Source organism: Canis aureus, chromosome 13 (genome assembly GCF_053574225.1).
Source record: "Canis aureus isolate CA01 chromosome 13, VMU_Caureus_v.1.0, whole genome shotgun sequence".
Taxonomy (NCBI): Eukaryota; Metazoa; Chordata; class Mammalia; order Carnivora; family Canidae; genus Canis; species Canis aureus.
The window spans coordinates 35962539-35983497 of record NC_135623.1 but is presented as its reverse complement, the minus strand read 5'-3'; the positions used below and the strand labels follow the sequence as shown (position 1 = coordinate 35983497).

The 20959-nt window shown below is 33.0% G+C and overlaps 1 protein-coding gene across 9 annotated transcripts in view; it reads right to left on the bottom strand.

The window, feature by feature from the left end:
- The window catches only part of TMTC3 (transmembrane O-mannosyltransferase targeting cadherins 3), a 102287-nt gene that overhangs the window by 29674 nt on the left and 51654 nt on the right, over nt 1-20959 (bottom strand). For 6 of the 9 annotated variants that reach the window (XM_077845728.1, XM_077845734.1, XM_077845731.1 and 3 more), the window contains 4 exons: nt 18417-18520; nt 16020-16189; nt 14178-14404; nt 7994-12540 (listed from right to left, as the gene is read on the bottom strand). In XM_077845728.1, the coding sequence (XP_077701854.1) occupies nt 11726-12540; nt 14178-14404; nt 16020-16189; nt 18417-18520 (1316 nt within the window). In that variant the 3' untranslated portion in view covers nt 7994-11725. Of the gene's footprint in view, nt 1-5635; nt 5716-7993; nt 12541-14177; nt 14405-16019; nt 16190-18416; nt 18521-20959 lie in introns of those variants that run through there. The other 3 variants (XR_013350650.1, XR_013350648.1, XR_013350649.1) reach the window with 2 other exon arrangements.

Genomic DNA, 20959 nt, shown 5'->3' with positions numbered 1-20959 from the left:
TGAAAGTAAACTCCATCCCAAAGGGTTTAAGGACAAAAGGCAAGTAAATGCTTCATGTATCTAAAATATCAATTATTTTATGGGAAAAGGGGAGTGAGAGATACTGGTTTCCAGTTAGGGAATAAGTCACAGGGATAAAAGGTACAGCATGGGAAATGTAGTAAATTGTACTGTAATAGCATTGTACAGTGACAAATGGCAGCTACACTTGTGGTGAGCATAGCATAATGTATAGACTTGTTGAATCACTATGTTGTACACTCGAAACTAGTGCAGCATTGTCAACTATACTTCAACAAAAACCTTTTATTTAAGATTATTTATTTATTCATGAAAGACACACAGAGGCAGAGACATATGCAGAGAAAGACAGGCTCCCTGCAGGGAGCCCCATGCAGGACTCAATCCCAGGACTCCGGGATCATGTCCTGAACCAAAGGCAGGCACTCAATCACTGAACCACCCAGGCATCCCTAATAGAAACATAAAAAAAAAAATCCATTTTTTGGCTTCTACTGCATCTTAATTGGGGATCAAATGCTGTCACTTGGACTAGATTCTATTGGATTCTATTGGTTCATCTGGGAAGTTACTAATTCTGATTGTGCCACATACAAACTCCTGAACTTGGCTACAGATGGCCATAGCCATGGGAATGAATATGCTTATTTCTCTGAGTTTCCGTCCAGTAGATCATCCCTGACTGAATCTCCAAGTGGTGGTACCAGAAATAGCGTGATGTTTGACAGCAAATAGACAACATAGGAAATGTTGTCTACCCCATCTTCTCATCCAATCATTTTACATGATAAACTTATGCTGTGTCCCACAGGAAAACACATCCTTTTCTTTCCCAGAGCAGTCACATTTAGCCTCATTCACTTACTGCATATAACTTTAAGTCCAAAATATCTTCTCAGTGCACAGTCTTCTCAGACCCAGCTCTAATTCCTCTTGGCCCAGAGAACTAATGCTAATTAAATAGCAGCTTAATAAATACCAAAACATCCAATACACATTTCCTGGCTAACCTGCCACTGGGGAAGGGATACAACATATAGCAATTGCTGGTACGTGCTCATGTCTTGTATGACAGAGAAGGTAAAGGCACCTCAATCTAGAAGGGAAATGTCTTGGTCAACAAGTCTGGTTGTCCTAGCTCTGCTCTCCAGAAAGATCTTTCATTGCTATGAGGAAAATGATTGAGGACAGGTTAATAAACCACTTCTTTCCTAGTGGGGTTATTAAGATAAGAATGACTTTCACCAGATCTTCTTGCACCTAGGGATTCTTTATCTACAAAAATAGGGTATTTCTGATCCATCTACTTTTATTATAAGATAACCTGAAATATACGGATTTTGCCTCTATCTGGTGTTCGTTTGTATCCTTTGAATTATTAGTAAAGTTTGATAGAAGGTAAGACCTATGATTTTAATGGGTCTGTCTTAATAATGCGATCTGTTGAACTAACACAATGGTTTTCCACAACCATATCTGAGATGAATAATGTAATTCTTTAATAGTGTACTTTGTTTAACCTCAAGTTCTGGAGCCTGATGATTATTTTCAGGTTTGAGGCAACTCTCGTTTGTAAAGGGTGAGATTTCTCTAATACTAAAACTTACTTAAACTCTTGGTATACTTTTAATCTACTTTTATTCATTCTGTACCACTGGGTAGTAAACAGAGATGAACAATCAGTGTTTAAATCTGAAAATCACCCTTGAGTTTCCTGTCTTCTAGAAATGGACTATGGCTACTATTCGGCTTTAATTATGTCCTCATAAAAAAATATGTTGAAGTCCTAACTCTTAGTACCTCAGGATGTGGTAGTTAAGATGAGGTCATAAGAGTGTAGGACTTAAATTCATTATTACTGATCTCCTTATAAGAGGGGAGAAGACAGACACACAGAGAATGCGAAGTGAATGAAGGCAGATTAAAGTGATACATTTACAAGCCAAAGAACATAAAATAATTGACAACTGCTAGAAGCTATAAAGAAGTCATGGAACACATTTTCCTTCTGTGCTTTCAGAAGGAACCAACACGGCTAACACCCTGATTTACTTCTAGCCTCCAGGGCCGTGAGACCATAAATTTGTGTTTTAAGCCATCCAAGTTTGTGGTACTTTCTGTCTTAGAACATTAATAATACAGCCACAGTGCACTGTCAATCACTTTAGTCCTGAGCTTTTTTTTTTTTTTTTTTTCTGTTTTTTGTTTTGTTCTTGTATCTATGCTCCCTGGACTGCATATTCTCAACAGGAGCTAATTCATTCCCTTCTTGGACAATGACTGTTTACATGGAAGTTTGTGGAAGAGGCCTGGGATACTAGAATTTTTTCCTTAACTAACATTCTTGCTAAGTCTTCCACTTCTGATTTTGCTGGAGTTAATGGTAGCCTGGGGCAGAAAATTTGGCTTTTCCAATCCTATTACTATACTTGGAGCTATCTCATATGATTCAGATGGCAGGTAAAGGCTCTTATACAAAACAATATTCTCTGATTTGTTTTCAGATGGACAGATCTAACTTAAGACTTTCTCATTGTTTGACCTTACTAAAGGCTCTTATGTGAATTTTTCAGAACATATTCCTTTGTCCTGTTACTGTGTTCATCACAAGACAGAGTGGACAATTGAATCAGTTATTTTGCTTACACAAATCAATGGTATATAATCAAGTCTGGGATTGAGAGATCCATCCTGCCCTTCGTGAGCTTGGCCAGGCTACATACAAAGTATAGTTCCTGTTCAAAAGTTGGCACCACCACTCAGGTGTGGCTCACGTCACTTTCACTTTACCTTATTGCCTTTCTAGATGTGGTTTGATCAGGTCTCCAACAATATCCACCATGACCTAATTTTTTGCTTCTATAATCTGCTACTGTATCCTGGCTCTATTATATAGGATCTCTCCTTATGGTGAAAAAGTGGTTACTACAATATTAAGCTTACATTCTCTCTCATTTTAAGTTGATAAGGTATTAGCAAAATCATGGGTCATTTCACTGGCTTCAATTTGGTTAGCTCTGGCCTCCACACCTCCAAAAAACACATGAGTTAATAATTATGAGGAAAGACTAACTCCCAAAATGGCCATTTGCAGAAGCAGAGTAAACTGAGTATAGACAGTCAGGAAATGTGCATTAGAAATAACAGAATTAAATCATTTTTATTGGGGCGCCTGGATGGTTCAATCGGCTAAGGGTCTGCCTTCGGCTCAGGTCATGATCTCAGGATCCGGGGATTGAACCCCGCGTCAGGCTCTGCGCTCAGTGGGGAGTCTGTTTCTCCCTCTTTCCCTGCTCATTGCCTCTATTTCTCTCAGATGAAATCTTAAAAAAATTGTATTTGTATTCGAAAAATATGTAATGTCTACAAGATAAAAAATTATGGGACCAGATAAAAATTATATTTGTATGCCCATAAAAATTAAACCAATTATACACTTTAAATATGAATTCATGATGTCCGTTATATCTCAATAAAGCTGTTTTAAAAGTATCTGATTGTACATTCTTCCAGTCATTCTCTGTACTTGATATTACTAAATTGTGATTACAGAACTCTTTTGTAAATGTTTCACCTGTGTCCCTGGACTACATATAAATTTTTATTGTATTTTCCCATTTCCTTAAATACATCTTTTAAGAGTACACTACTTTTTGAAGTTTATTATGTACATCTGGAAAAAAACACTGCCAAAAATTGAGCCTATCTGTGCAAACACCCAGATCAAGAAACAAAAACAGAACGTTGATGCCCACCATCACATTCCTTTCCAATAAACATCCTATTTCCTTCCTTAAGGCAAACACTATGCTGGACTTGTAATAGCACAAATTCATCTTGCCAGTTTTTGAGCTTCATATTAATAGAATTTTAACAGTAGCATTTTTTGTTTGGCTTTATCCAATATTATTTTTGTGAGACCCATCCGTTGCTTCATGTAGTAGTGGTTTATACATATTCATAGCATTTCATTGTATAACAAATACCTTGTCTACTTTTCGTATTTTGATTATTTCAAGGTTGGGACTTATATAATCAACCCTAAGAATGTTTTTATATCTTTGCACCCGTTACATGTATTTCTTTTGTCAATACACCTCACAGTGGAATTACTGGGCCATTAATGTTTCCACCACGCTAAAAAGTTCTATTGCCCTCCACCCTTTGGTTCTAGATATCCAGATTAGTCTGTCCTGGGAGTTCATATAAACGAAATCATATAGTATACGCTTTTCTGTGTGGCTTTTTGCTCAGAAGTAAAATTTTAATTGAAGAGTATTTCACTGTTTGAACATACTACAATTTGTTTCTACATTTATTTTCTGATAAGCATTTGTGTTGTTTCCAGTTTTGTGTTACCAACAAAGCTGCTAAGAACATTTGCATTATGATCAAGGAGCATCGTCTTGGAATTTACTGAAGTTTCCTTTATGGTTTGATATATATAGTCTACTTTTGTAAATATTCCTTATATGCTAGGAAAGAATGCATATTGCATGAAGTGAAATCCTATATAAACTTAATAGTTCAAGGTTATTTAGGTCTTTATCCACTTATTTTTTCTCTGCTTGATCCATTAGTTTCTCAGAGGATTTTGTTAAAATCTCCAGTTATAATTTCTGGTTTATCTATTTCCCTGTACTGTTATTTTTAGGTTATATCGTTAACATGTGTATTTATGATGGACATCTGTTCCTGTTTTATTGTTCCTTTTACTAGTATATGTCATTTTCCCTTTTCTTTTGGCTTGAATTGTTTTGTCATGTATTAAAATTGCTACTCAGATTGCTTTGGTTCATACTTACTGGTAGGCTTTTTGTCTTACTTTTGACTTTTTTATATACAAGTGTTTCATGGACATGTTTTTGGACCTTATATTTATAATTCACTGTAAGTAAATATATAAAACTTAATAGAACTAAAACAAAAAGTATGAGCTTGTTTTTTGGTAGGTTTAACTTATTTTACATTCACTTTAGTTATTGCTATATATTATCAGCTAACACCTTTTTTTGTTCTACACTTTCATTCGCCCTGTCCATTACTACATTCTATTGCTAACATGGGTTTTCTGATGGATTAAAAGTTATAACTTATTTGCTTATTTGTAGCATTTGTTTTTAACCTAAGCCCCGTAATCATGTCTATTTACCCAACTGATGTCTTAAATTTTGCCACTGCTTTGAGTAAATAAACCATTAGCAAGCTTTCACGTCCCTTTGGTTTCTCCCTACCTCCCCCTTTGATTTGAACTGGATATATTTTTTCTTTTAGTTGGTCTTTCTTAGAGTAAACTTATCCAGTAGACATGGGATTTGGAAGAAAGGATGGGAGGAATGAATACCTCTGGATATAATGTTCACTAGATTCATGGTTCTGGAGCTTAGGGAAAATCTAGGCTGGACATTTGGAAACCTGTATACCTGAAACCAATGCTTAAAGGAGACAGGGGACAAAAAGAGTAGAAGAGAGAACACTAGTATTTAAAGTATAGGCATAAATCAAGGAATGACAATGCAGATCCATCCACCAGAGGAAATGGTGTCTTATAGAGATACTATATTAAACATGTACACACTACAAATGATCCCCAATTTACCATGTTTTGACTTACAATTTTTGCCTTTATGATGGTGTGAAAGAGACAGGCATTCCGTAGAAACTGTACTTCAAATTTTGAATTTTGATCTTGTCCTAGATTAGTGATATGAAGGTTGAAACTCTCTAGTAAGGCTGGGCAGGATCAGCTAGCCAGGCGATCATGAGGATAAACAACCAATACACTGACAACCGTTCTATACCCATACAACCATTCTGTTTACTTTCAGTATTCAATAATTGCATGAGATATTCAACACTTTATTGTAAAATAGGCTTTGTGTCTGATGATTTTGCCCAATTGTAGGCTAATATAATCGTTCTGAGAACATTTAACGTAGGCTAGGCTAAGCTTTGATCAGTAGGTTAGATGTATTAAATACCTTTTCAACTTATGGTATTTTCAAGTTAGAGTAGGTTTATTGGTATGCAATCTCACTGCTAATCCAGCAAGATCTGTATATTCATTGCCCAGGAATTAATTTTACAGATATCACTACTGGGCATAAATCTAATTCTGCTGTCAGTCTGATTACTGATTCCACTCCCCAAATGCAATTATCTAGCTTGCCAGTGCCCATCAAAAACAGGACTCTGGTAATAAGTGGACTTCTTGCAGCTACAAAGCTTTTTTGTGGTCTCTTTCAATTCTTTGCTTAGTAGGCAGAATGGTGGACAACCTCCACATCGTTCAAATAATTCCCACTATCCCACCTACAATTTACAAAGAAAGAGGTGCACTTGAATTAACTGTTGACTAACAAGATCCACCATTTATCATTCAGTTTAGTATGGATTAATCAGACAACCGTCCTAATATCAGAAACTAAAGCCATAGGGGAAGGAAGAAGTAAAGATGACTGAGTTTTAACCATGAAAATCTTTAAGAAAGGGCAAACTAGAATGGTTTGGTGAGGAGTGGAGTGGTTTGCTTAAGATAAAAATTAAATAGCTATCAGGTTCTTCCAGAATAAAAATACTACCTTAATGGGAAATATGCTATCCATTGGCATAGTCACAGAAATGTTACTCATGAAGAAAGTGGGTTCCAGACAACATGAATTTACTTGAGAGCAAGTCTTCAGAGATTTCTGGGCATTAATATTTTATCTTATGCTACATCCCTGATGGCAGTGAACAGCTAAAGAACAAGATACTACAGTTTTAAGGTGTCTTAGTTCTCATTTCTGCATTTTAATAACTTATTAAATAAATCTGATTTATAAATTTAATATTTAATAGATTGTTTTAGGCTATCTATATACCAGTTGGCTTAGATGGCTAAGGAACAAGCATTAAGTATCTAAATGATTTGTTTGCTATATGACCATCATTAACATTACCTCTGCTAACACATATATAAAGCAAATCATATGCATCAAATGCAAGCCTAAGCCTTATGATTACTTTAATGATTAACATCTTTCACTACATATCAAAGCCCTATGATTACATTAATAATTAACATTCATCATTTGCTATATACCAAGAACTATTCTAAACAATTTAAATATATTACTATATTTAATATAAATATAATATGTATATTTTCCATTTGCTAAAAAAATCAACTTGGGAAGTCATGGAGTTAAAACTTGACATGTGAACATACTACCATGTTCTGAAACAGATGTTAACATCTGATAAAAGTTAATAATCACTTGTTAAGAAAGCTGTCCATTAATAAGGCCAATTTTCAGCAAAACGAAAAATTTTTAAAAAGTTTTTCCAATGTCCTGGACAATGAAATATTATCAAACCACAATCAAATAAAATAAAGACAACACTGGATGGATAGATAGATCAGAACTACCTCTTGGTTATAATCATAAACCATTTCATTCTTGGTGCCACATGAAAAAAATTAAGCCAATTACATCAAACAAACTATGGCTTTTATCACAATTTACTAAATGATGTTAATTATGGTCCTTGTCAAACACGTTTGGTAAAGGCTATTTGCAATGTATATGGTTAAGCATGCACTATTTATTTTACAAAGATACCTGCCAGTTTATACAATAGGATATGGAGATATATATAAAGGAATTATAGATTAAATAATTCCCCTAAGTTACACTAATAAGTGTGGAATCGGGATTTGAATCCAGGTACATGCATACCTTAGACTCTTAATTATTTCACTACACTGATTTCTACTTATGTGTATAAAATTCCATGTTTGAATTTGTCTCATTTTCTTAGTTTCTGTCACTAAGGATTGAAAATGTATCACTGTTGGAATTAATTTAATACATGCCTTTCTCAGATCATTGCTAATAAAACTACCCACCAGCTCTTCTGTCTTTGTGGGGGCAGAAATCTCTTGATATGCTATTTTACTTTTCATTTGAATACTAAAAGGCAATTCAGGTGAAGATTTTAAAAAGTATCAATTTTATACTGAATATTTAGAAATATGGTACACAGACACAACAGTAATAGAAAATGCATATAATTTTAAACTATTTTCTTATAAACCCTTAACATGGATGGCTGACAGCTTCCAACAGATAAAATTTTGGACAAAGGTACCAGATATTTTGGGAGTTTCATTTTAAATACCATTTAGTCATGAAAACAATTAGGTTTTTAAAAAAATAAATATGACATATATAATGGATTTCTGAAGTAGAAACTGACATACAAATCTATATATTTTCATAAGTTTCTATTAAAGCATCTTCAAAAAAGTATTCTGTAACATGAAGTTGAGAGCTCAAATTAGATGTAATGAAAAGGCATGATGAGGTTTTATTAGAATTGTGTAATTCGCATACTATTTACATAAAAGTAAACACAAAATTGCAAACATTTGTTTTATCCTCCAATTCACTTCCATGAAATTACTTACTGGGATAGTTACAAGATAAATTCCCAATTCTGAATGTTAATATGGAAATATATATAGGAGCAATAAGAGAAACTTCTTTCTTCTGAGAGGCAGTAAAAAGTAACATAACTGCTCTTTGGAGATTGTCAAAGCCTTCCTAGAACTCCTGGGGAATAGATTCTTTTGTAAAACAGTGAGAACTAAAACTACATCCCTTTACCAGCACACAATGGTAAAGCTTCCTATGACAAGCTTCCTTTTCCAAACATACATGTCCCTACTATCCATTTCCCCAAAAAGGCAGTTCCAAAGAGGGAGGAAAAAAAAAAAAAGTTTTTTTTTTTTTAATTTGAATAGCTTGAATGAAATTTCTGAGTTTAAAGATAATCGTCTTTGCATAAACAAGCTCGACGGTACTTTAGATGAAATAAATACTAGTTATCAGAAGAGCATATTCATTAAAATATAAAAATTTAACCAGGTTATGTTACTGATTTAAAAAGATAATACAGGAGAAATAAGAGGATTTTCTTGAGCTAATTTAGAGCAGTGATCTTTTTTTTTTTTTTTTTTTTTTTAAGATTTTATTTATTTATTCATGAGAGACACAGACAGAGAGGCAGAGACACAGGCAAAGGAAGAAGCAGGCTCCATGCAGGGAGCCAGATGTGGGACTTGATCCCGGGACTCCAGGATCACGCCCTGGGTCTAAGGCAGGCGCTAAACCGCTGAGCCACCCAGGCATTCCCCACCACCCCCCCCCTTTTTTTTTTTAAGATTTTATTTATTTATTCATGAAAGACACAGAGAGAGGCAGAAGGGGAGAGACACAGGCAGGAGAAGCAGGCTCCCTGCATGGAGCCCGATGCAGGACTGGATCTCAGGGCCCCAGGATCAATACCTGAGCCAAAGGCAGATGCTCAACCACTGAGCCACCCAGGTACCCCTAGCGTAGTGATCATTAACCCTTACTACAAATTAGAATCACTCTGAGAACTTTAAGAAAAATAGAAGCATGGCTCCATTCAGATTAAATTGTGGTCTGAGATCCATATTAGGAGTCCTCCAAAAAAAAAAAAAAAAAAAAAAAAAAAAAAAAAAGGAGTCCTCCAGATGGTTCTAATATGAAGTGAGGGTTGAGAAACATTAATGGAAAAACTACTAATCACTCAGGGTGGATTTTATTTAAATAAATTATTTAAAATTTAAATATGAGCACTTTCTACAGGATAGGCATTGTTCTAAGTAAGGAGGAATTCTTTTTTTCTATAAAAATCATTGGATAACAATATATTTTTTTATCTTTTGAATAGTTACATAATTTTATTAAAATATTACTCAGAGCCCTTATTATGATCTGCTGTCACAAAAGATTCTACTTTTCTGAATTATCCTCACTTGATAGTATAACAGAAGCGATCAGACTCAAACTTTTTTTCAAGATATGTGGAGGGAACAGAAGATTAACATAGATTTTGTTTTTTTCAAGTCATAGTATATGAGGTATTCTCCATCTTATATATGGAGTCGCAAAGCCATAATCTAAAAACTAATACTGGGCAGTGCTTTAATGGTGAACACAATCTCCCAAATAAAAAATGTGAACTATGACTGGTGTCAGTGCTTGATTTAAATTGCCTAAAAAAAATAATCTATGACACAACCTCAGGGAATCTAGTAAGACTGGGTCTTTAATGCAGACCAAATTTCTTATGACCTATTTATAAAATATTTCTTTATAAAAACTTACAGTTATTATGATTTTTGAAATATAATTAGAAATTATATTTCTGCAAGGAACAGAAATATAGTTTTTGAAATTCTACATAATTAGAAATTAGATCCTATTCCAGGATGATACCTTCGAATTTTAACATTTTAAAATAACACCAACTTATTAGGTATTATAAAACTCATTTGAAAAAAAAAAACTCATTTGAGATGTATTTTAACTCAAGAAAAAAAAAATCAGATATAAATTGATACATCTGATCTATGTCTGCTCTTCAACCTAACAGTTTTCAGATTTAAACTGTTAAAACCAACTGACTACTAATCATATGTGAGTCTACGTTTTATAGCTGGACAGCAAAATGAAATTTTGGTTAAACTGTAATATAAGCATATATAGGAAAATGCAACAAGCAATTTGTTTCCCATAGCTGATGGAATTCGAACAGCTTTAAAATTTTTGTGAAAGCTCAGTAGTCAAAATAAATATTTAATAAAAATATACACCATAGGAAGATCAAGAACTTAGTGTTTAAAAATAAACTTTGTCACACTGTTTTGCCTTCAGTTAAATAGAACTCAATTTAGTTGCTTAAGGTATCTAAGAATGATTAAGGTGTGTTTTTGGAATTAAAATTCAACAAGTAGAGGGATAACAATAAGATGAAAGAGAAACTATGTTTTAACTCAAAAAATTTAACGTTATAGTTTAGGGACTTTTTCATTATGACTAAGATCCTAATAAACATGAATAGTTTGGGAAGAAAACACTCAAATAGTCATAATTATGTGGTTCATGCTGTGAAAAATCTCAGTATGTAAAAAAATAAAAATACAGTATATACGAGCACCATTAGAAATGTGCGTGGATGTGTCTATATACTTGATTAAAAATTGCATTCAGAGTAAAGTTAAGGACAAAGCACACAACTATGAAAATACATTCTTAAACTAACATGTCATAGGACTTATTTTAAAAAATTTCATCTGGCATTCCTTCTAAAAATCAACAAAAGAACGCAACATAAAGGAAGCCAGTATTCTTTTGTGGTGCAAATCCCTCAGTTAGACATGATGGAAGAAAAAAAGAAGTGCTCAATAAAGTGTTTTCAATCCATAATCAGATTCTAACAGGTAACTGAAAGTAATGAAGTTAACTAATGAATGCAAATTCATAGAATAAACCAGCATATGTTGAATTTGCCCCCAAGGGATTATCATTCAGGCTTCCAATTATTTTTAATTTAAAGTAGGCAAGATTACTCTGCAGGAAGAATCTTCCTTCTATATAAAAGATATAAATTTGCAAACTGTAATTTAATATTTCTGCCATAGTCATTAAACTCAGAAAATGGTCGTATCTTATACAATACCTACCCTGGGATAAGACAGGTCTTTAATGAAAATCACATTTTGATCCTGTGTAGAGGTGGTTCATGATAGACTTACACGTACATTTGCTATTTTTCAAAGCTCCCAGTATAAGCAATCACATAAGATAGACTGAAGTTCTTTGAGGACACTGTGACATGATAAATAATGCTATTCACCATTTAAAATACGTTCTATCTCTTCTAGTCTTTTTAAAGCAGCAACTCTTTTCTTCTCAATTTCTTTGATTTCTTTTGTTGTTTTGTGGGGGGTCTGTTTGTCTGTATTTTTTCCTAATTGTTTGTTGGATTTAGACTGACTTTTATTATCACTTGGTTTTATAATCTGTGTAGGTCTGGGTTCACTTCTTACTTCTTTTACCTTTTCAGTTGGAATTTTTTCTCCTTCTACACCTGAAGTCTTATCAGCTGGGGATACTGGCTGTTCTGCAAAACTAGAGGAGGAAATTTTATCCCTGACTATGTTCAAATGGCGTTGAATATATTCTTCATGTGGCGCTAGTGCCAATGTTTCAACCAGGCATCTTTCAGCTTTTAGTAAGTCCTTCTCTTCAAAATAAACAACACAAAGATTGTGTTTTCCTTGAACATTGGTTGGATCCATCTCCAAAATCTTTTCAAAACATTTTTTTGCTCCAAGTATATCTTTCTTTTGATTCATCAGAATGTCTCCCTTTAAAATGAGACCCTTGATATGATCAGGATAGTGTCTGAGTAACTCTTCCAAAATTGGCAAAGCCATTAATTCCTTTGCAGTCTGAGAATAAAGGAGAGCCAGATTAAACAAAGCACTTCTGAAATCAGCTTGTAATTTTATGGCTTTCTTCAACCACACCTCTGCTTCACTGTCCTTTTTGTCATCCATGGCAAGCATTCCCAGGTTGAAATAACCATTAGCATCTTGTGGCTCTTCATTTATATAGCTTAGAAGTCGTTTTCTGGCTTCAGGTCTGAGTTTAACCTCACCTAAGAATATTTTTTTTTAAAAAGAAAAAAATACGTATTGTTAAATGATTAAGTCTGAGGAACAAAAGTCACTTTCAGTATTTAGCTAGTTAGATTACAAAAAAACAGCATCAAAACAACTAGCTTCTGTATGGAAATCAAAAAGTAGAAAGTGGAAAAACTCAAAGTTCTCACAGGAAAGACAGTGCTTGAGACATTGAAATGATGGCTCATTTCCTTTCCTTTAAAGCAGCAAGAATGCCTCAGAAATCTGAAGGGGCAAAAATAACTTTATAGTTTAGACTCTTAACTGGGAGTAACAGAGGAAGAATACACAATTAAGAGGAAGAGGCACTGGATTTGCCAACAATAACATGTTGGCAATAACATATTGATATTCAATCTTGACTCTGCTAACACTATGACTTTATGCATTAAACAAATCATTTAACTTCTCTGAGTTAGCCTACTGAATTTTCTAAAAATTACATGAGACCTATGTAAAAAAGCTCAGGAAACAGTAACTATTATTGGATAAACAAAATGTTTCGGTCTTATGAAATCAGATTTTTTTCTCTATTCAAAATTTTTAAGACTTTCAAAGGTTAAAAATATACCATTAAATATAAACCTTATAAGTTTATATATGTTAGGATTCAAGAAACAAATATTTGAGATAATTTCTACTGCAAATAAAAAAAAATCAAATCCGACAACTATAAACCTTTGGGTACAATCTTGTATTGAATAATGAATGGGCTTTTCATGATTACTAAGGTTAGCTAACTTTGCAAAAATATTAGCTTTTTCTCTAAATTTATGCTTTATTAAATGCCAGCCATAAATATCTCCCTCCCTCTTTTATTTTATTTGACAGTAAGAAGAAAAGAAAATTGTAAAATAAACCAGTCGGCATAAATTCTTATTTGAACTAGTTACTAAACTAGCCACATGAAATTTGGAGTAGTTATTAGATCTATTTGGTCCTCACTTTAATAAACTAAATAGAAGACTGAGTTTAAAAGTAAAATCAAATACCCTCCTTACCTTAAATACCACAACCTTATGATTCATATTTTTGTAAAAGTTTTTAAAAAGTATCTAAGATTTAACTACAAAATGGAGATTTTTTCCAATCTAAAAATTAAAATTATATATATTGCTTTCTGATCCTAATTTATTGTCATGAATGGTTTAGTTTTGTTAAATTATAGGAATTATAGTAATATCTCAGAAAATAAAACTAAATATAAAATGATACCAAAAGCACCTGGTCTTATGAATCAAGAGAAAATACATTTTTCTCCCTAAAACATATAATAACTCTTGTCTCCCTAGAAATAATTATATAAAAAATTGTGCAAGTTCTGGTTATTTGGAGATTATCTATTTCTGTACATAAAATGACAAAACAGACTAAAAATGCACTGCTAAATAGACTGAAAATTAAGTCTTAACATATACCCAAAGAACTAACAATTGTGTTAGAGCATCTAACTTGAAAACTGTACATCAAGTATTTTAAATATTCTTACAAATTATTTATGTACAGTTTTGACATAACCTATTCATTCAGAAAACGTTTACTACAGGTAATATAAGCTCAGGTTTTATTATTTTAAACAATATGTTTAAATAAACATTTTGAGAAAACATACCTGATTCTTGCATTAATATAGCAGAATTGAATAATGCTAGCTTATGCTTTGGATTTAGTTCTAAAGCACGATTAAAATTTTTTAGGGCTTCATTTGGTTCTTTAAGTTCAATATGAACAATTGCCAAGTTGTACCAAAGATCTGCATTATTTCTGTCCAGCTCTAGTGCTTTAAGATATGCTTCTTTCGCTTTAAGAGGTTTATTCATTTTTAAAAGCAATTCTCCTCTGTAGAAAAATCAAACACAAGCTTTACTCACATTACCATGTCAACTGGTAGATACTATTTTTCACATGTTTTAAGCTTTTCCACATATTCATAGTTTTCCATTTAACCTAGGCTTTTAAAGTTTTCTACCAAAAATAACTATCTAAATGTGTTCACAAACCTCAACTCATTAGTTTAGCAAATTTGTTTTCAAATATTATCAAAAGAGGAAAAAGCATATCTGATTTTAAAGGGTAATATATGAAGAGGTATCCAAGAAAGGAGAGCAGAGAAACATATTCTTTAAGTGCATCTTGAAAGAAGGTAGACTAAGCTAGACTACATCAGTAACAAGAATGGAGATCAATTTTTCAGGTGATCAAATAATAGCATTTGAAGAAGGAATACAAATACAAATACAGTGGTGACAGGAAACATCCAGTATTCGAATTCATATTAGAAGTCTCATTTATAAAGAGAACATCTGAAAATCTTGTCTTTTCTTATATAAATTTAGTCTTCTACAGTGTATTCTTATAAAATGGCCATTCATTAAAACAAAACAAAAAACTCCCCAAAACAATAAAAAAATAATTTAAAAAGCTTATGGGGTAGGGTTGGAGGGCCCTCATGTGACCAGCAGATACCTATGAGATATATATCCGGAACTGAGGATCACGTTTTGAAAACCATTTTTAAATCTTTCTAATATGGTTCTATTTTCTGTTAGCTTAAACAAGTCCATATGTGCAAATCATTTTGAGTAGTGATATGAGTTACTTTTATTATGATACTATTATTTCCTTAAGTATTAGCATAAAAAAGAAAATGAACTACCAATATTCTCAATTAAAGTAACTTCTGGAATGAGTGCTTGTCCAAAATGCTTTTTTAAATGGAGGTTATTGGATAATTCTTCATAGATTAACACTTAACAGGTTTTATTTATATATGCAACCCCACTAAACTTAGCTAATTTCAACTACTGGATAAGGCTGAACAAAGATAGCGTCCAAGTTATGAACAGATTTTATCTCAAACACTACTGAATTCTGAATGCATTTTCCCCATAAGAGCATGTTATAAATTACAATTAGGTTTCTGGGCCAGGCTATAAAATGAAGTTCAACATACAATTTTCCTTAAGTATAATATAAATGATAATCCTTCCATGGGAAAATATATCATCTTCTCTCTAACATGTGATGCCAAAACTTTTTTTTTACTGACAGCTAAAAAGTTTGTGTTAAAAAGCATCAGTAACCAGTCAATTGTCAACAAACTCTTGAGAGTTGGATATCAGAAATAATTATTATGAAATATAAGTTTCAGGTGTCTTAATTAAAAATGAACATGACCATAAGAAGCAAATGAAACTAAGATGCTCTTACCCTTTCTTTCATATAAAACCTAAAACCTCAGTTTGCTATACTACACCTTACAGACTCTGTTGTCAATTTCTAATCAAATCAATTAAATTTGATAAGTCTAAACTTGACTATGTTTCTATATTTGAGGTTGCCAATTAAGATTACTAAAAGAAAAAAAAAAGCCAAGTTAGTTCACATAGCCAAAATGTACATGCAGATGCAGCTTCAATTTTCTATAATGATAGCTTAAAGAGAACTACAATACCTGCTAATATAAGCCTGCTTGAAGTCAGGTCTCATGCTTATTGCTTGTCGGTATAGCTGATCTGCTTCTTCCAGCCGGGACTCATTTGCTCGGATCAGATTGGCCAGATTAATATAAACATTCAAGTGGTTAGGGGCAATTCTCGCCGCATATTTTTTACCAGGAATAATCTGTTCAGGAGAACATAATTTGATATTTCAGTACCAAATAAAAATTAAAAATAAGTATTCCTAGTGGCTTACTTAAAATATACATGACAGAAAAAGGTTATGGTATAAGTTATTGCCAAATTGAAGTAAGTCATAAAAATGTGAAAGCACTTGCAATACTTACAAAATGTAAATAAAATAATATTTTGTGGCATCAAAGGATATACTTCTCATTCAAGCTAGTTCAACAGAATATTGTTAGCTTTTTATTTATATGCATCTTTTTAAAAGTCCTATAAATCTAATTTTTTTAAATAATAGATGATCATTTATTCTTTTTTTTTAAATTTTATTTATTTATTTATTTATTTATGATAGTCACAGAGAGAGAGAGAGAGAGAGAGAGAGGCAGAGACACAGGCAGAGGGAGAAGCAGGCTCCATGCACTGGGAGCCCGATGTGGGATTCGATCCCGGGTCTCCAGGATCACGCCCTGGGCCAGAGGCAGGTGCCAAACCGCTGCGCCACCCAGGGATCCCCTAAATCTAAATTTTTGACGCTAAGGTCTGTTAGTATATTTGCATCTGACCATTAATACAAAGAATTCAGGTCTCCTTCCCCTCAATCTAGTGTATTTGTTACATTAGACTGTCAACTTTCATGTTGTCAGCGAAATAACTCCTGGTTGTGACAAGAGGGTGGTTAACTTTATTCAGACTTATACTAAAGCCTCACTTGTCTGGTTGAGTTAGGAAATAAAATTCTCTTATCAACTGATTATTCAGGTTAAGCAAAGGTTATAAAATACACATAGACCCAGATTTTCAGTGAAAATAGTAAATTGATAAAAATCCATATTGAACACAATTTAACTTTAGAATCTTAGGATTGAATTTTTTTATTTTATTTTATTTATTTATGATAGGCACACAGTGAGTGAGAGAGAGAGAGAGAGAGAGAGAGAGAGAGAGATAGAGGCAGAGACATAGGCAGAGGGAGAAGCAGGCTCCATGCAGGGAGCCCGACGTGGGATTCGATCCTGGGTCTCCAGGATCGCACCCTGGGCCAAAGGCAGGCGATAAACAGCTGTGCCACTCAGGGATCCCAAGAATCTTAGGATTGAAATAATGCTTAAGATATCATGTGGTCCAACTTTGTTTTTAAAACTTTTATCAAACTATATCCAATCATTTTAATACTATCATTACTAGTAATATAATATTAATATACACTACCATTGAGAAAACTGTAGTGCAGGGTAAACTATCTTTTCTGATGAAGCACAGCTGGTCAAGGCCAGAATCTAACTTTACAACTTCTACTCTCTACTGTAACAGCCAATGAATGAATCTTTTGCATGTTTCATTGTAACAACTGAACATACAACAACAGACATGTATTCATTCATTTTATTACTTTGCTTTATTCATTTATTTTGATAGTTATGTTGAATTTAGTGTTTAATATGCATATATAAATTTCTCTTTAAAGTCACTTAATTCACTGGTAACTTCTAATCAAGAATATCTAAAATTCATAACTTTACAAAATTTTTTAAACATACTCTACAGACATTTAAAAAAATTTTTTAAAAAAGATTTTATTTATTTATTCATGACAGAGAGAGAGAGAAAAGCAAGCTCCGTGCAGGGAGCCTGACGTGAGACTCAATCCCGGGTGCCTCCAGGATCACACCCTGGGCCAAAGGCGGCACTAAACCACTGGGCCACAGGGGCTGCCCCAGAAATTTTTTTAATTAAATGAATTAGAAAAGTAAATGTAATCCTTTATAAAACTTGTAGTATTATACTAAGTGAAATAAGTCAGAGAAAAACAAATACCATATGATCTCATTTATATGTGGAATTTAAGAAACAAAACAAACTAGCAAAAAATAGAGAAACTAAGAAACAGATTTTTATTACAGAGAACTGATAGCTACCAGAGGGGAGGCTGGGGATGTGTGTGTGTGGTGGGGGAGTGGGGGTGGTGAAGTAGGTGATGAGGATTAAGGAGTGCACTTGTATGGAAGTATTCAATCACTACATTGTACATCTAAAATTAATATTACACTGTTAATGAGTTTAAATAAAAGCTTAAAAAAAAACTCTTGTAGTCAGAAATGGTTTATTGGATACTTTACTATCAGCCAATTGGAGAAAAGATAAGGATTTCCTATCTAGGTAACTCTATTCAATATGTACACAGAGTAGATGTAACACAATAGGAATAAATTAGAACAACTTACCTGGGGCATCAGTGACTTAGCCATCATGTAAGATTCTTCAGCTTCTTTGGTTCTATTTAAATTTTTGTAAGTTCTTCCTACATTCATGTGGGCACCAATATCATCTAAGATTTTTAAAAAAATCATTTGTTGGCAAATATACTAAATAGTACTCAATGTAAACTACATGTTTCTAGCAACAACAGGCAAAAAAAATGCAAAAGCAGGCAACAGGTCCTACATCCTCCTTAAAGTTCTCCTAACACAATTTGGTATAATTGATGATCAATGCTACACTAGAAAATTATTTAATAAAGTACTGTAAGGACAGAAAATGTACACATGACATGAAAAAATTATTTGAATGGATCCTTGAAATGCTAAGACATGTCAAGAGAAGTAGAGGTAATAAAGAAATCTGTATCATTTCTCTTCACTAGATTTTACTATAAGACTTGCTTCCATTTCATTGATTGCAGAGCTCTGGAATTCATTCAAAAAGTATGGCTCAAGTCTAAAAGTGAAAAAAATTGGCATGATTTGTAGAATTATTTCCAGTGTTTTAACTAACAAAATGTGCTATGGTGGGACACGGGTAAAGAAAATTTTGTGATTTTGTTTAAAATTCTTTTGATTGTGGTTGTAATGCAAGTATAATAAAATACCAGGATTCTCCAGTATTACTTAAGATGCAGCAGCCCATCTCTCTTAAATGATAAATTCTTACGTATGTTTTTTTTTTAAATGCATTTGTGTTTTTTTTTTTTAACTTTTTTAAAAGGCTGTGATACTATCAATATGTCAGAAAATTTGTCTAATTTTCTGATATGGAGACTCAAATAATCAGCAAATTTTTTCAGGGACAGAAAAATATTTCTATTTAAATAAGAAAGATATTAGGGTTCATTGCACACTACTTTTAGGACACATTTCCCAGTAACTATTTCAAAGGTTTGGAGTAAAGATGGAAGAAGATCTTAAATCAGACAGATTTTATTGCATGTGAATCTCTAACAGACAAGACACAATTACTACTTGCCTGTGACACCATGATTTTGCAATTGTGGAATGGTTCTCTGCCTGGAACTCCTAGGACAGATGGGAGCCAAGCACATACCCCTAGGCGAAGAGTTAACAGTCCTAAGATCTTGCTACACTATGTTTCAGACTAGTAATTGTGTGCACTGAAGAGAAACTGTCACAGGCAATACAGGTTTGGTTAGAGAACTCAGAGACAGGATTCATTTTTGTTGTTGATTTTTTGATTTGTTGATATTTTGTTGACGTATTTATTGCTGAGTCTAATGGGGTTTCAGGAAAGGTCAAGAAAAAAAAATGCTCAGGCAAACCATTTCCAATTCTAGCTGCAAATCTGGATACGTAGGTATTTTACAAATTCAAGTAACCTTAGCGCCACTCAGCTCTATTGAAATAGAATCCAAAGAAATAGGATCTGCAAAAGTGTTTAAAAAGTTTCAAAGACAGTTCTAATGTGGAGCGCCAAGGTTGAAATTCACTGTATTATGGAATGTGTAGAAAAAGAGAAGGTAGGTCTTTGCTCTTACACATTTTTTTTTTTTTTAAACATCAGCTAAACCTACACCAGTAGATCTACCTAAGTAACTTAGGTAAAACTATGGAGAACCTGAAAAAAATTAATATAAAGTAAGAATTTAACCTAAGGAAAGAACAAAGAAACTGGAAGTTTAGATAAATAAAATTATCAGCCAAGTATTTAAAATGTTACTGACATCAGTAATATTTGCCCCAACAAATCTTAGAAAAGAAAGAGGTTATCTACTTAGATGAAAGACAAGGCAAATTAATATCCACTGTAATCAGGTTCTTGAACTAAAATAGCAATAAGATAATCTTAAGCATCAAAAGGACTATATACCTTAACAGCTAATAGAGTGAAAGACATAGTTTCTAAGAAATTTCTTGTAAGTTACAAAGTTTTAAGATTCCAGAGAAGGAAGTAACCATTACTACAGTAAGATAAATTTAAATTTGGAAAAAAAAAAGGGGGGGGGGTAAGAAAAACAGGCAAGATATAAAAAGCAATGACATTTAAAGGACTAAAAAGCTATAGAATTTCATCAAACCATCTTGTTATAATAACAAACTAATAGCATCAGTCTAGCACTGTTTTATTCAACATAAATGAGGACTGCAAGTACTAGGCAACTTTGTGCCTAATAACTCTTCATCTACCACCAATAAGTTAAGCATTCTCACACTCGTGGCCCAGGCACCTACCTATGTTGCTTTCCAGTCTCTTATCTATAAAATTATGTCAATTTACTTAAAAAGATAAATTTATAAACATCTGAAACTAAAAAAATCTTTAAAACTCATTTCCATATTTATAGCATTAAAGTTGAAATACAGGTCTATGATTTTTTCTCACATAGTTCAAAGATTTGTACTTAGATAAAAGTGAAATCAATGATTTTAAAGCAAAACAAATCCTTCAGAATGCTGGTATTCCTTGAAAAAAATCTACCCTTGTCTTGTAAAGATGTTTATGGAAACTCTAATTCCATTTGTAAAAATTTTATCTT